Consider the following 14,359-nt stretch of genomic DNA (forward strand, 5'->3'; position numbering starts at 1 on the left):
TGATAACATATTATGTCACCCCATAGAGACCAAATATGTGACACACGTGGAGCCACACAGTCACACAACGACGTGCCTCTACACGGGTTACACGAACTACACGGGTTACACGAACTACACGAACTACACGAACTACACGGGTTACACGAACTACACGAACTACACGGGTTACACGAACTACACGGGTTACACGAACTACACGGGTTACACGAACTACACGGGTTACACGAACTACACGGGTTACACGAACTACACGGGTTACACGAACTACACGGGTTACACGAACTACACGGGTTACACGAACTACACGGGTTACACGAACTACACGGGTTACACGAACTACACGGGTTACACGAACTACACGGGTTACACGAACTACACGGGTTACACGAACTACACGGGTTACACGAACTACACGGGTTACACGAACTACACGGGTTACACGAACTACACGGGTTACACGAACTACACGGGTTACACGAACTACACGGGTTACACGAACTACACGGGTTACACGAACTACACGGGTTACACGAACTACACAGGTTACACGAACTACACGGGTTACACGAACTACACGGGTTACACGAACTACACGGGTTACACGAACTACACGGGTTACACGAACTACACAGGTACACGAACTACACGGGTTACACGAACTACACGGGTTACACGAACTACACGGGTTACACGGGTTACACGAACTACACGGGTCACACGAACTACACGGGTTACACGAACTACACGAACTACACGGGTTACACGAACTACACGGGTTACACGAACTACACGAACTACACGGGTTACACGAACTACACGGGTTACACGGGTTACATGAACTACACGGGTTACATGAACTACACGGGTTACACGAACTACACGGGTTACACGAACTACACGGGTTACACGAACTACACAGGTTACACGAACTACACGGGTTACACGAACTACACAGGTTACACGAACTACACGGGTTACACGAACTACACGGGTTACACGAACTACACGGGTTACACGAACTACACGGGTTACACGAACTACACAGGTACACGAACTACACGGGTTACACGAACTACACGGGTTACACGAACTACACGGGTTACACGGGTTACACGAACTACACGGGTCACACGAACTACACGGGTTACACGAACTACACGAACTACACGGGTTACACGAACTACACGGGTTACACGAACTACACGGGTTACACGAACTACACGGGTTACACGAACTACACGGGTTACACGGGTTACATGAACTACACGGGTTACATGAACTACACGGGTTACACGAACTACACGGGTTACACGAACTACACGGGTTACACGAACTACACGGGTTACACGAAAACTTTGTGTCTGAGCCCCCAGCGTCAGAACAAGTGTGCACTAGAAACTTTTTTTTAGTCCCATCATCGCAATATTTCGTTGGCTCTCAACAATTTTTTTAGTCCCAACATCGCAATATTTCGTTGGCTCTCAACAATTTTTTTAGTCCCATCATCGCAATATTTCGTTGGCTCTCAACAATTTTTTTAGTCCCATCATCGCAATATTTCGTTGACTCTCAACAATTTTTTTAGTCCCATCATCGCAATATTTCGTTGGCTCTCAACAATTTTTTTAGTCCCATCATCGCAATATTTCGTTGACTCTCAACAATTTTTTTAGTCCCATCATCGCAATATTTCGTTGGCTCTCAACAATTTTTTTAGTCCCATCATCGCAATATTTCGTTGGCTCTCAACGATTTTTTTAGTCCCAACATCGCAATATTTCGTTGACTCTCAACAATTTTTTTAGTCCCATCATCGCAATATTTCGTTGACTCTCAACAATTTTTTTAGTCCCATCATCGCAATATTTCGTTGGCTCTCAACAATTTTTTTAGTCCCATCATCGCAATATTTCGTTGGCTCTCAACGATTTCAAAGATTCTCAAGGCGATCCAAAAAAAAATTAAAAGCATGTCTTAAACATGATGGTTAAATTTGGTGACACTTGGTCCGTTCAAGTTAAGCTATTTACAAAATGTGTGGGTTTTTTTTAATCTTGATGAGCTGTGTAAGTATTTAGTAAGAAGCAAATACTAGTGTCTTACAATACATTCGTATGAGATTACCACAAACACAACTAACAATAAATACATTCAAAAATACCACAAACAAACACAATGAACAATAGATCCATTTTAAAACACCACAGACACAACTAAAAATAAATGCATATAAAGATACCACAAACACAACTAACAATTAAAACTTACAAAGACACCACGAATAAACAATTAAGAGTTAAAACATTCAAAACACCACAAACAAAAAACAGTTATCAATGCAATTATCGGTCTACATTTAATGCTACAACAAACAGCTCCTACAGAGGCTGCATCAAACAGCGCGAAAGTAACTTATGAAGTTTCCATTTCACCAGTAAGTGATCTTGTTTAAGACGTAACATACAACTTAGAAATGATTACCCATCAAGGCCATCCCCAACATGATGTTCGCTTATTTGGGTTAATAATTTACGTCCAACCCCCACAAAAACAAACTAGGAAACAGATCTATAAACACAATATATGGTTAATGGGAAACTACTCTAAGCACTAGACTAACGGGAAACAACTGTAAGCACTAGACTAACGGGAAACAACTGTAAGCACTAGACTAATGGGAAACAACTGTAAGCACTAGGCTAACGGGAAACAACTGTAAGCAATAGACTAACGGGAAACAACTGTAAGCACTAGACTAATGGGAAACAACTGTAATCACTAGACTAATGGGAAACAACTATAAGCACTGGACTAATGGAAAACAACTATAAGCACTAGACTAATGGGAAATAACTGTAAGCACTAGACTAATGGGAAACAACTATAAGCACTAGACTAATGGAAAACAACTGTAAGCACTAGACTAACGGGAAACAACTGTAAGCACTAGACTAATGGGAAACAACTGTAAGCACTGGACTAATGGAAAACAACTGTAAGCACTAGACTAATGGGAAATAACTGTAAGCACTAGACTAATGGGAAACAACTATAAGCACTAGACTAATGGAAAACAACTGTAAGCACTAGACTAACGGGAAACAACTGTAAGCACTAGACTAATGGGAAACAACTGTAAGCACTAGACTAATGGGAAACAACTGTAAGCACTAGACTAATTGGAAACAACTATAAGCACAACAGGAAACTAGTTTATCTGTCCATTCTAATAACCTTAACTTGAGCAGCTAAAAATGTATTAATTTTAAACATTTAATTAATATTATTATAACCTTTTATATAGCTAGCCCGTTTATTTTACAGAAATCTAACACTGGTTTTTTTTATGTTAAAACAGCTTCTACCGCCTCTTTTGATGTATGTGAACAATACATTAACCATTTTAAAAATTGTTTTCATCAGTTTTTTATCAAATTAACAATCCAATCGTAAAAATCCATGATATTGTTTGGACATAAAAAGCCGTTTTAAATTGATTAACTTTGACTTACCTTAACGTCTGCCCAACACTGTTTTATTTTACACTAGACTGAGTACAAGTGTTTTTTTGGACTGAGACTTGCCTTACACCAAACTTAACGAATCGTGACAACTTTTTACTGTCGTCTTTCCCAATTCGCGAACCCTACACGAACCTTTGATGCCCCCCCTCCCCCTCTGGTAACCTGGAGGGCTGTAACAGTGGATTACCCCTTACATTTTCCCACCCCGCCCGCGTTTGTCTTCTAATGAATGAAAGCTGCCACTTGGGTCCGTAAAAATACAATCACGCCGTTGGGCTGGTGTATCCGAGAATAAATAGACTGCGCAACCAATGAGTCACCACAAACAAAGATAGAATTACCTCAGTCGACTCAAATCCTATAGAGTCCTATAAGTTGCTAGTCTAAAATGGAACACTTGAAACTCAAAGCTCCGCGTATATTAAACACGTCGTTCCACTCAGTGAAGGAATATTAAAACTAGCCGTACGGCGGATACACGGGCTACCTGCATGTACACACGGAAGTAACCGGATGGATTTTCCTACCCGATCTGTCAACACTGGCACGACTCACCTGCAGCGCGACATCTGGGTCACCTTGACAGTGTGGTTGGCTCACAGGCTCCTGATTGGCTGGACGCTGTACACCTTACCGCGCGCTACATAGTGTCGCTCTCCCTTCACCTGTCGTCAGCCTTTGTTTATCGTTAGTCGATGTTGATGTATGAGAGTAGCGCTCTATACAACCTAGTTAAATACGTGATAAAACGTATAGATTTTTTTTTGAAACTGTAGTCTATGTTCAGCCGCAGGACAGAGGCGTAGCGACCAATTCCGGTGCCCGGGGCGGAATATATATTTTTGCGCCCCTCCCTCCCATTCTATTTATAGTTATTCCTGTCTTTGAAAAGTAAATAAATAAATAAATTGGAAAGGTTTGTGGAGCTTCTTACCCAGTTACTATCCCATTAGATTTTCTATTTCGGTGCCACAAAATTGACATAGAAACAGTTACACCAATGTGAAACGCCTTGAAGTCGTTTATTTTCGTAACTTTGACTATATATAATTTAATACTTCGGCTTAAAATGAGTTTTTCAATTAATTTTTCTACCCCCTTTTGGCGCACCCTTAGGGTCTGCGCCCGGGGCGACCGCCCCACCCGCCCTCCCCTAGTTACGCCCCTGCCGCAGGAAAACAATAAAAGCTTTGGTCGCTCATGATATCGTTTACATGATTTAGCGACAAAAGCTTTAATGAAAGAAAGTAAATTTGTTTTATATTCTTATTTTCAGTGCTATAAACGTTTTTTTTTTAAATATATATTTGTTTAGTTTTATTTTATGTGGAGTAGATATAGAGGAAATATTGAAATCGTGAAAAATAACGTTTTACACCTTGCCAAATGGGGGGGGGGGGGGGGGGGGGAACATAGTTTTGCAATTTAGCCTGTCTCAGCCTCTCTCTCTCTCTGTCTCTCTGTCTCTGTCTCTCTCTATGTGTGCGTGTGTGTTCGCGCGCGTGCGTGCGTGCTTGTACGTATGTGTGCGTATTGTATTAAATATGTAGTTTTCTATCAAATTTTGAGCGATTTCACTAACCGTTTCTCAAAACTATTAGATTGTATAAGCATATTCTATCAGCTTTTGAACGATTTCCGGAAGGGAAATTCTGAGGGAACACGATAACTTGAGTAGGCCTACTGTTTCAGTTCGGTAAATGAAATAGGCCTATATATATGAATGTATGTGTCTGTCTTGTATGCATTTATACACCTTTCATCCGATCGCAGGAAACTATGGTTTGTCGGTGATAGGGTATGGTTTGGCGCCCAGAGTTCCCCATGGCTATCTTAGCACCTGAGATCTGTTGATTGATCGTCCTGCTCAGGGGGTCCGGGGTATTACTTGATTCAACAAACAGCACCAGGCGCATCAGCCGGCGAGTCGGCGGTTGGGTGACCCAAATCACCCCAATCTCCTCCGTAGGAATTAAGGCATCTACGTTCGTTTTAAAGAGAGACACATACTATGAATACATCGGGCTACTAAAATCGTTGACTAAATAGAACCAGACGAGTTCGCCGGCGGTCGGGTGACCTGGCGCACCCCGACTCCCCACTGAACACTATGCAGCCTACATTCGTTTTAGAGCACCCTACAATAGGGACACGGTGGTTCGCTACATTCGATAACTAAACCAAACAAGAGGGCGCAGCCGGCGCCCCTGGGGTAGAAAAACAGGTGGCTCACACGAGTGCAATGCGGTCGCTATTAGGTTTCTACCTCAGTATTATGAATGGTGACTAACGTACACTTTAGGCTTCATACAGCACGCTCAGTGGCGTTTTAGGGGGGGGGGTGACACCAAGACAAAAAAATAGCAAAATATAGAGAGAAAAACTTGAGGGGGGTGCAAATCGAAAGTTTGAGAGGGGGGGGGGGTGCAAATCAAAAACTTGAGGGGGGTGCAAATCGAAAGTTTGAGGGGGGTGCAAATAAAAAAATTTGAAAGTTTGAAAGTTTGTCCCCGGGAAGGGTCGCTACGCCTCTGGGGGGTGACACCATTAAGTGCCGCACCACTGCATGTGGTACATCATTCCGATTTCTCAAAAACCATTAGGATTTGATGATTTTATATCATAAAAACTTTTGGTCTGTAATGTTTTTTGTCGAAAAATAAGCGGCTTTTTCACAGCATTCTATATTTCTAATAACCAATTCCACTGCAAGGTAAAGAACTTCCAATGGATTATAATCTTACTCCGAGAAGCAAAGGGTTGCAACTACACCACTCCACGAGACGGTTTTAGACAGCTCTCTTTAGTTGAGCCCATGTAAGCCACGCAATCCTCGCTTTTCCTTCCACAGTGCTTCTCCAGGATTGTTTACGTTGGCCCTTGTTTTCTCTTCTTTTGACAGTTCCACTCGCGATATTTAATAATAATATCCTTGATGTTTTGTTAACAGTGTTCCTTTCAGACATTTTAATTAGTGTGGAAGGGGGGGATTGAATCTTCTGGGTTTAGGGCGCACTTAAATTCCCGGGAGACAAATACTGGTTAAAGTATTTATTTCCTATATTTTAAAAAGTTGTTTCTATTTCTTTCAATGGGGGTGGGGCGGTGGGGTGCTGTTGGGGGGGGGGGGGTAGTGCTCCCCCTGAAGAGATACAGGAAAGAAACTCTGGTCTTCGGACATCTTTTCTAGCCATCTTATCTTTAGAAATCGCCGTAGACATCTAATTCTGGTGGTCCATAGCCCATAGTTATTTTACCTAGTACCCACCAAGTCTCTCAGCCATATAGCAGTACTGTGTTGACATTTGTATTGAAGATTTGTATCTTGCTTTGTGGTGCTAGTTTTTGCAATCCCACATCGGACATCTGGATTTAGAGGCGCATCTCACATTGTTGATACGATTGTTTATGTCCTCGTAGGCTTCCCGTATTTGTTTATTATGATGCAGAGATCATGGATGATACTGATTCTGACGACCTGTGTGTTTTTTTAAATTGACTTTGAGTCCTGCTTTAGTCGAGGCTTCACATAGTCGGTTTTGTTTGAGCATGTTGCTTCTGAGATAGTAGGCAAACATCATCAGCAAAATCAAGATCCTCCACTTTTTGGTGGTTCCATAACATTTATGTTTAATTGTTTGTAGTTTGTAGTCTTCTGCATTTCCCATTCAATTACCATCATGAAACATTGGCCGTAAGCATACATCCCTGGCTCAGTCATGTCTTCAATATGACGGCCATTAGGGGCAGATAATTTAGCTTTTAAATAATTTGAAAGTAAGGAGCAGAGTTTCTTCCAGGCATCTCTTCGGGGGGGGGGCGAAGCCCCCCCGAAAAATTTTTACCGCCCCCCCCGAACGAAATGAAATTTACATAATTTATATAGAAAATATATACTTTTAGCAGTGTCCGCCCCCCCCCCCCCCGAAGAAAGTTTACCGCCCCCCCGAAGATTTCAAGTGCCCCCCCGGAGAAAAAAGTCTGGAAGAAACACTGGTAAGGAGAGGTAAGAAGTTCTGCTTGATCTTTTCATGGTCGTCTGTAAACTGTCGTCACAGACGGCTGCTTTCACCGGGGGAGGAGGGGGGGTGCGGGGGGGGGGGGGGGGTAAAGAGAGGGCAGTGTCGAATTCACAATTTATGAATTACTGAAAAGTAGAAAAAAAACAACTAAATAGCAGCGTATGCTTACGGCGCGGGTCAGCTCGTAGTATATAAAACAGCTAAGCAAAATCAGACTAGAAATACAATGCAGAGCACTTTGAATTCCGTATTTAGTATTTACCCTAGTGTCATAGGTAGCTATTTATAAGATTTTAGTTCTAGACTGCTCCAGTCTCTTTTTGTTTATTGCAAGCTTTCAACACCTCTGTTAATCTTAGAAGCCGAGTACAGCTTAATCTAGCTCTAAATATTAAAGTCTCATACAAGTTGGTTAGTAATCAGTAGTGTACGCTCTTTTTGGTTTTTAGAATTACCGTTTAATTCAAAATGGCGGCGTCCTTAAGACTTTTGTGTAAAGTTACCAATCGGTTCCAGATAAATTGGAAAAGTTCTTTTTCTTTATTAAAATCTACAAAGCGGTATTTTTTATCAGAAACATACTCTTGTAACGATGCGTGGAACAAATACCTACAGGATCCAACTTTGAAAAAGGTGTGAATTTCAACCCGGTAACTTCTTTATAGTTTTTCTTGCTACGCGCTACTCCTAGTCCTGGACTAGTGGACTAGTCCACTCCTTGTTTGTACTTGTCTGGTCCCTCACTCTTGTCGCTAACTGAGTACTGAGTAAAATATGTATTTATTTACACTTTGGCCTAAATAAGGCATGTGAATAAATATAAATTATAAAGTAAACTATCAGTGGGCGATATTTTGAGTCGACCCTTTGAATCCTGGACAGATGTAGCCTGGCCTCAACCAACCACTGGGCGTGTTGTATTAAATTTTATTAATTAATATAAACTCAAATCATTAGGCTAATATAAACAATCTCCTTTTAGTCAGTCAGGCCACGTACCACGCATGCACAAAACAAACTCCCCATTATAGTAGGGTTGTCGGCATCCGCCGAGTTCGCGGTAAAAACATGACCCGAAATCGCCCATTACTTTCTGATACCGGACCCACGAGATTTGGTTTTGCATACTAATAAGTTTTTAATTTATGGTAATTAATTAAGTTTAAAAGGTCATTTCCTAAGGTTAATTAAAAAGAAGAGTTGTTATCCCTTAGTTTTAATGGCTTTGCGACCTGATTGCATGCTGTCTCTGCTTTGGTCTTCCCTCTGTATCAAGGTTAGTTTCAAATACGTTGGAATCTTGATTTTTTAAAAGATTCCTCTAGATGAGAGTAGATTACTGATCAGACATATCTTAAGTAATTGGAAATGAAATTTGTTTTTGGATATTTTGACTCCGACATTAGTTATACCCCTCCGAACGTAGTCACTGTATGTAGGTCACGCTGCCACCATTGTTATATTTTTTCATCCCGATCTTCCTGCCTTTAAGTTTGATCAACTAATAACAGCATTCTTATGGCATGTGCAAACAAATCTAATTTTTTATTTCAAAATATATTTACATACCCATCTTTCATTTTTTCAGCTCTAGTTCTAGTTTTGCAGAATATGTTTTTCCTAAAAATCCAATTTTGTCAGACTAGACTCTAGACTGACGAGAGTCAGACCTAGATCTAGGTTACCTGTCTGTTGCTATACACTAGCATTGTGCTAACTGTAATTTTAAGTATTCAAGTTCTACTTACCCTTAGATATAGTTATATGCTGAAAATCAGAATCCATACACAATTCACACATAAAAACATTGATCTGATAACTTCATTTCACTTATTACAAAATGGCTTTTATATGGACTCTACTTCACCTGCCCAAAATAACAAGGCAGTTATAGACACATTACAGTGTTCAAGTCATTTACTTTAGATTTCTGACTATGGAGTTCTTTCATTCACTGTATTTATATAAAATATTGCTTTAGAAACATTTTCATATTTGCGCAGCAGTTTTATAACAAAATGGCTTAAAGATGGACTCTACTTCACCTGCCCAAAATAATGAGGCAATTATATGCACATAACAGTGTTCAAGTCATTTACTTTAGATTTCTAACTTTGTAGTTATTTCATTTGCTGTATTTATATAAAATATGGCTTTAGAAACATTTTCATATTTGCGCAGCACACAGTTTTTTGGGGTTATGGGAGGAAGCCAACACAAAAATATAAGTTCTGTATTATTTTTATTAATTTCAACAGCATTTACAAGTTCTATATATCATTCTAGTTAAACTCTGCAAATATGAACAAAATACAACTGCAAGTAAAATAACTATGCTCAATTTATTCAGGTATACCATGACTTGTCACAATTGGCCAATGCTAAAGCAAGGGGATTCCACCCCTCACAAAAAAATTCGCAAAAAAAAAACTATTTGAGCTAGACAAAAAATCTTTTTTGTTTTGTTTTCATTTTGTTGAGCTCTACAAGAATATGTAATTTTTATTTTTATATGATGATTAGTGTTTTTTTACCTAAATCCCTAATTATAGTAGGGTTGTCGGTATCGGCCGAGATCGCGGTAAAAACATGACTCGAAATCTCCCATTTCTTTCTGATACCGGGCGCACGAGATTTGGTTTTGCATACTAATAAGTTTTTAATTTATGGTAATTAATTAAGTTTAAAAGGTCATTTCCTAATGTTAAATGAAAAGTAGAATGGTTTTCCCATTGTTTTGATAGCTTAGCCATCTGATTGCATGCTGTCTCTGCTTTGGTCTTCCCCCTGTATGAAGGCTAGTTTCAAATACGTTGGAATCACGATTTTTTAAAAGGTTATTCTAGATGAGTGAAGATTACTGAGCAGACATATCTTATATATGTGGAAATGATATTTGTTTTTGATATTTTGATTCTGACATTAGATATACTCGTTTAGAGGTAGTCACTGTATGTAGGTCGCGTTGCCACTATTGTTATATTTTTTCATCCCGATCTGCCCATTTTGAAAAACATGGCTTTTACTTTTACTGCCCTTAGTTAGTTATAGGCTAAGGATAGAGTTAGCCAGTAAATGTTTTTAATGGAATAAGCATATCCTGCATTTTGCTAGTTATCTTACAAGATGCCTAGATATGTAATTAGTATGAAATGCAATTTATTTTTTCAGGAAATATCATGAATTATTAGTATTTTCACTGAGGGGTTAATTAAAAGTAATGAATTCTTAAATTCAAGCACAAAATGCAACTGTTTACACATTTAATTTTAGTCTATATGATAAAACAAAGGTTAAACAGAATCTAAGGTAGTTAATTCTTGGCTGTTAATTATCAAAATTCATGCTTTTTTGTTGCTTCTAAAACAATTGGACAATCATAATCCATTATTTACTTTCTATTATTCATGCCACACTACAATACATTCCAGCTAATGAGAGTACCGATTCCTTTTTTATCCAGATTTCTTTAAGTGACTTTGCTTACCAAATACAAGAGCAGCTACAGAAAGATGGTATGGTTTCAGCTGTTGATATTAATGTTCTAGCTCACCAGCTTCAACAGCTAGATGAAGATGAAGCTGAATTTATGGAGGATATTCTTGCAAAGTAAGTAAAACTTGTATAAGTATTACACTTTTGGTTTGTTGCATATATTAGTACTTTTACACTGTATATTATTTAGTTAATTTTTAAATAATTATGTTTTAAATTTTGTTTTCAGCTTTTTTTTTTAAATTGTATTTTTTGTCTTACATTTTAGTTTTGTTTGGCTTTATAATGATGTGCACAACTTGACAACTTTCAGGTTCAGCTTGTGCCAAAATAGTTTACCCCGCTGTGACGCGACATACCATGCCATTGTTTATGGATATTTGGCTGCTGGACTTTCAGATCGCCTTCCTCCCCTCCTAACAGATCGTTTAACCTATGGTATTTTCCCCAACCATTACACATTGAATTTGCTATTAGATTACTTCATCAAACATGAGCAAATAGCTTCTGCTGCCAAAATGTCCTATTTATCAATGTTGCAAGAAGATTTTACTAATCCTATAACAACGCTGCTATCCTTGTATGCAACTGTCAATCATCTTCTTACATCTAATATTGATGACTTAGCTTTACCACCTGTACAGCCAGTGGAAGGTGAAGAAGAAAAATGGATTAAAGTCAAGTACATTAAATTTCCTCATTATGATGATCACTTTGACATTAAGGATGAGCGTTTCCTTTTGGGTAAAACTCTGCTTTATCTGGCTAAGTCACAGAGCGTTAGCATTCCCAAAGAGCTTTGCAACTCATTGAAGGTCATTGGTAGTGGCCTCTACCACAAGTTCACAAAGGGATTGGAATATTTAGAAAGTATAGCTAATTCTCCTGATGGCGTCATTTCACAACACGCTCTAAACTATTTTACCCAGTCTTTAGAAAAAGTGGAAGCCCGTGATCCTAATGAGCCAGAAGTAGAAATAGGCTTAAGAACAATTGATGACGTCATTCATAGATTGTTACCCACCACTGATGAGAAGCTTGAGTACCAGACTGTGTTATCAAAAGTAGAAGAGAGATTAAAAACGTCTGGAAAGGTTGTTGCTGATTATGATTTAGGTCAAGTTGTAAAGGAACTAGTTGTGTCAAATTTGGCACAGCTTGAGCCAGCAGACATATCAGCACAGCTAAAATTGTTTGATACATGGACACAAAATCGTAAAGAAGAACTGGAAAAGCAAGTGTTTGAATATGAAAAGAATTTAAGAATAGAAGAGATGAAAGTACAAATTAAAGAATTAAAAGAAAAGGAAGAGATTTTAACATATTTTGATAATGAAGAAAAGCTACGGTTAAAGTTTTTAGAGGAAGACTTGGCAAAAGATAAAAATTTGACAATTTCTCAATAAAGTAACTGAATTACCAACCTACGCATTGTACAACTACGCATTGATTTATTTTTTTACACAAGTTTCAGTATAATAAACTGAATATTGTATGTACTATTAGTGAATGTCTTTTGATTACTTTTTATTAGTGTAAGCTCTATTGAATCTACATAATTTTTCAAATCTCAGCTAAATCCGCCTAGCTATAGCCTTCATTTTTTAATACAACTGGCCTAAACAATGTTTATAAATCAAACTAAAACCTAATATATGAGCCTAACATTTTACCCATCTTTCACAAGAAGCTGTGTAAGGCCATTGTGACATTTTGAGGAGATTCAAGATGTTCAGTTTTTTTAATTGTTGGACAAGTGAACAATGGTTCATTGATTTAGCACTGTGCTTAGTACTAAAATAATGTTAATATTTAAACATAACCATATTAATTGTAGTTATCACATTTTGTTGCTTCAGAGAACAAAAAGATAAATTCCATTTGATATTTTACCTCTTTGAAGTCAGTAGTCTGGAAAATATAGTTTGAAAAAAAAAATTTGCCCACACCTAAAATGCTGATTGTGCTCTAGTCTGTCGTCTAGGAGTCCACCCAGTACTGATTGGTAACTCACTCAAAACATTAATGATGTTACACTTTTTCAAACAATTTTTGCCTCCTCACAGTCACATAATGTCAGGCCCCTCCACCTAACATGATGGAACGCCTAAGTTTGCTTACCACCGACTACCGACCCAAAATTGCTATGTTTATTATAATGCGATTTTTTTATGATAAAGTATTGACTGAGCTCTGACAACACTGAGCATATTGATCAATATTTATTACAATTTAAAAAGAAAGGTTTTAATTTTAATCATGCAAACTCATTTTCTAACATTACTTTTTAAAATGCAACACCACCGCCACACATTCAGTCTTTTTCAGTTAAGTGTGATGTCATTTATGGATTAACCCTCCAGGAAAGTAAAGTTTGTATTGACTTCTCAAGTCTGGAATGGTATTTCTTTAATTAGTTAAAGGACATGCCATAGTAATTGTTGACCTCCAAAGCATCTCAGGAAATTGTGGATCCAACATCAGCACATTCTCAGAACAATGTATACATCAGGAGGAAAAAAGAAATTAAAATTTCTTCATCTACTGTGATAGAGTCTGGTGAGAAATATTTTCTTAAAAACAATGTAAATATTTAATAACCTGATTTTAAGTTGTACCGAAGACAGCTATTCAATAAAGCTCATAGCTATCTTCAAACCTATAAGTAGGAAAATAGCAGTGGTTTTACCTCATTCCAACAAATAACAAAACTCAGTTCAAAATTATTATTTTTAAATATTAGGTAAAATATGGTTGCTGATGTGTACTTAGTATATTAGTATTACGGTATAACCACAATTGAACTCTTATGATGGAAATACAAATTAGATCTTATATATTTTTAAAATACACAGGGACAAGTTTATAGCTAATTAAATGCTGACAAGTTAAAAAATAATGCGTCTATTTCAGTGAACTATAAGTTCTTTTTAACAAATGTAAAGTGAATTAACAAAGCCACTAGATAACAATATGGCGGGGTAAATAACATTTAGTTTATTTCTGCTTGATTAAATGTAATTCAAAGTATGATACAAGAATGGAGTATGTAACTTAACAGTTGCAGCAATCACTCTAAAAGATTAGACAAAAAAATATTTACAAAAGTTGCCACTCAAAGCAGCAATCAAACAAGACGTTCATCACTACAAATTCTTCAGAAATCAAAGTGCAGCATAACTTTACACAAAAAAGAATGTACATACATCAACATAAGTGAGAATAGAAATAATATCTCTTATCTTCATAAGGAAAATGCAAGAATTACAGGCTGTTGGTTAAAAAAAAAGCATGTCCTACCCAGACCTTAGACAC

The 14,359-nt window shown here is 37.9% G+C and overlaps 2 protein-coding genes across 2 annotated transcripts in view; one reads left to right on the forward strand and one right to left on the reverse strand.

The window, feature by feature from the left end:
• Positions 1-3,685, reverse strand: part of LOC131951679 (mucin-like protein) — a 55,853-nt gene extending 52,168 nt beyond the window's left edge. Inside the window, exon 1 of the mRNA XM_059314035.1 lies at positions 3,516-3,685. The gene's annotated coding sequence lies outside the window, so the exon portion shown is untranslated. The remainder of the gene's footprint in view (positions 1-3,515) is intronic.
• A 4,300-nt stretch (positions 3,686-7,985) lies between these two features.
• On the forward strand, positions 7,986-12,468 carry LOC131951667 (small ribosomal subunit protein mS27). The gene is made up of 3 exons (XM_059314018.1): positions 7,986-8,182; positions 11,013-11,158; positions 11,358-12,468. Exons 1-3 carry the CDS (start codon positions 8,018-8,020, stop codon positions 12,448-12,450), a joined length of 1,404 nt encoding a protein of 467 aa, XP_059170001.1. The 5' UTR covers positions 7,986-8,017; the 3' UTR covers positions 12,451-12,468.
• The last annotated feature ends 1,891 nt before the right edge of the window (positions 12,469-14,359 follow it).

The sequence above is a fragment of the Physella acuta genome, unplaced genomic scaffold (genome assembly GCF_028476545.2).
Source record: "Physella acuta isolate Inbredline_101_S28 unplaced genomic scaffold, ASM2847654v3 ptg000820l, whole genome shotgun sequence".
Classification (NCBI taxonomy): domain Eukaryota; kingdom Metazoa; phylum Mollusca; class Gastropoda; family Physidae; genus Physella; species Physella acuta.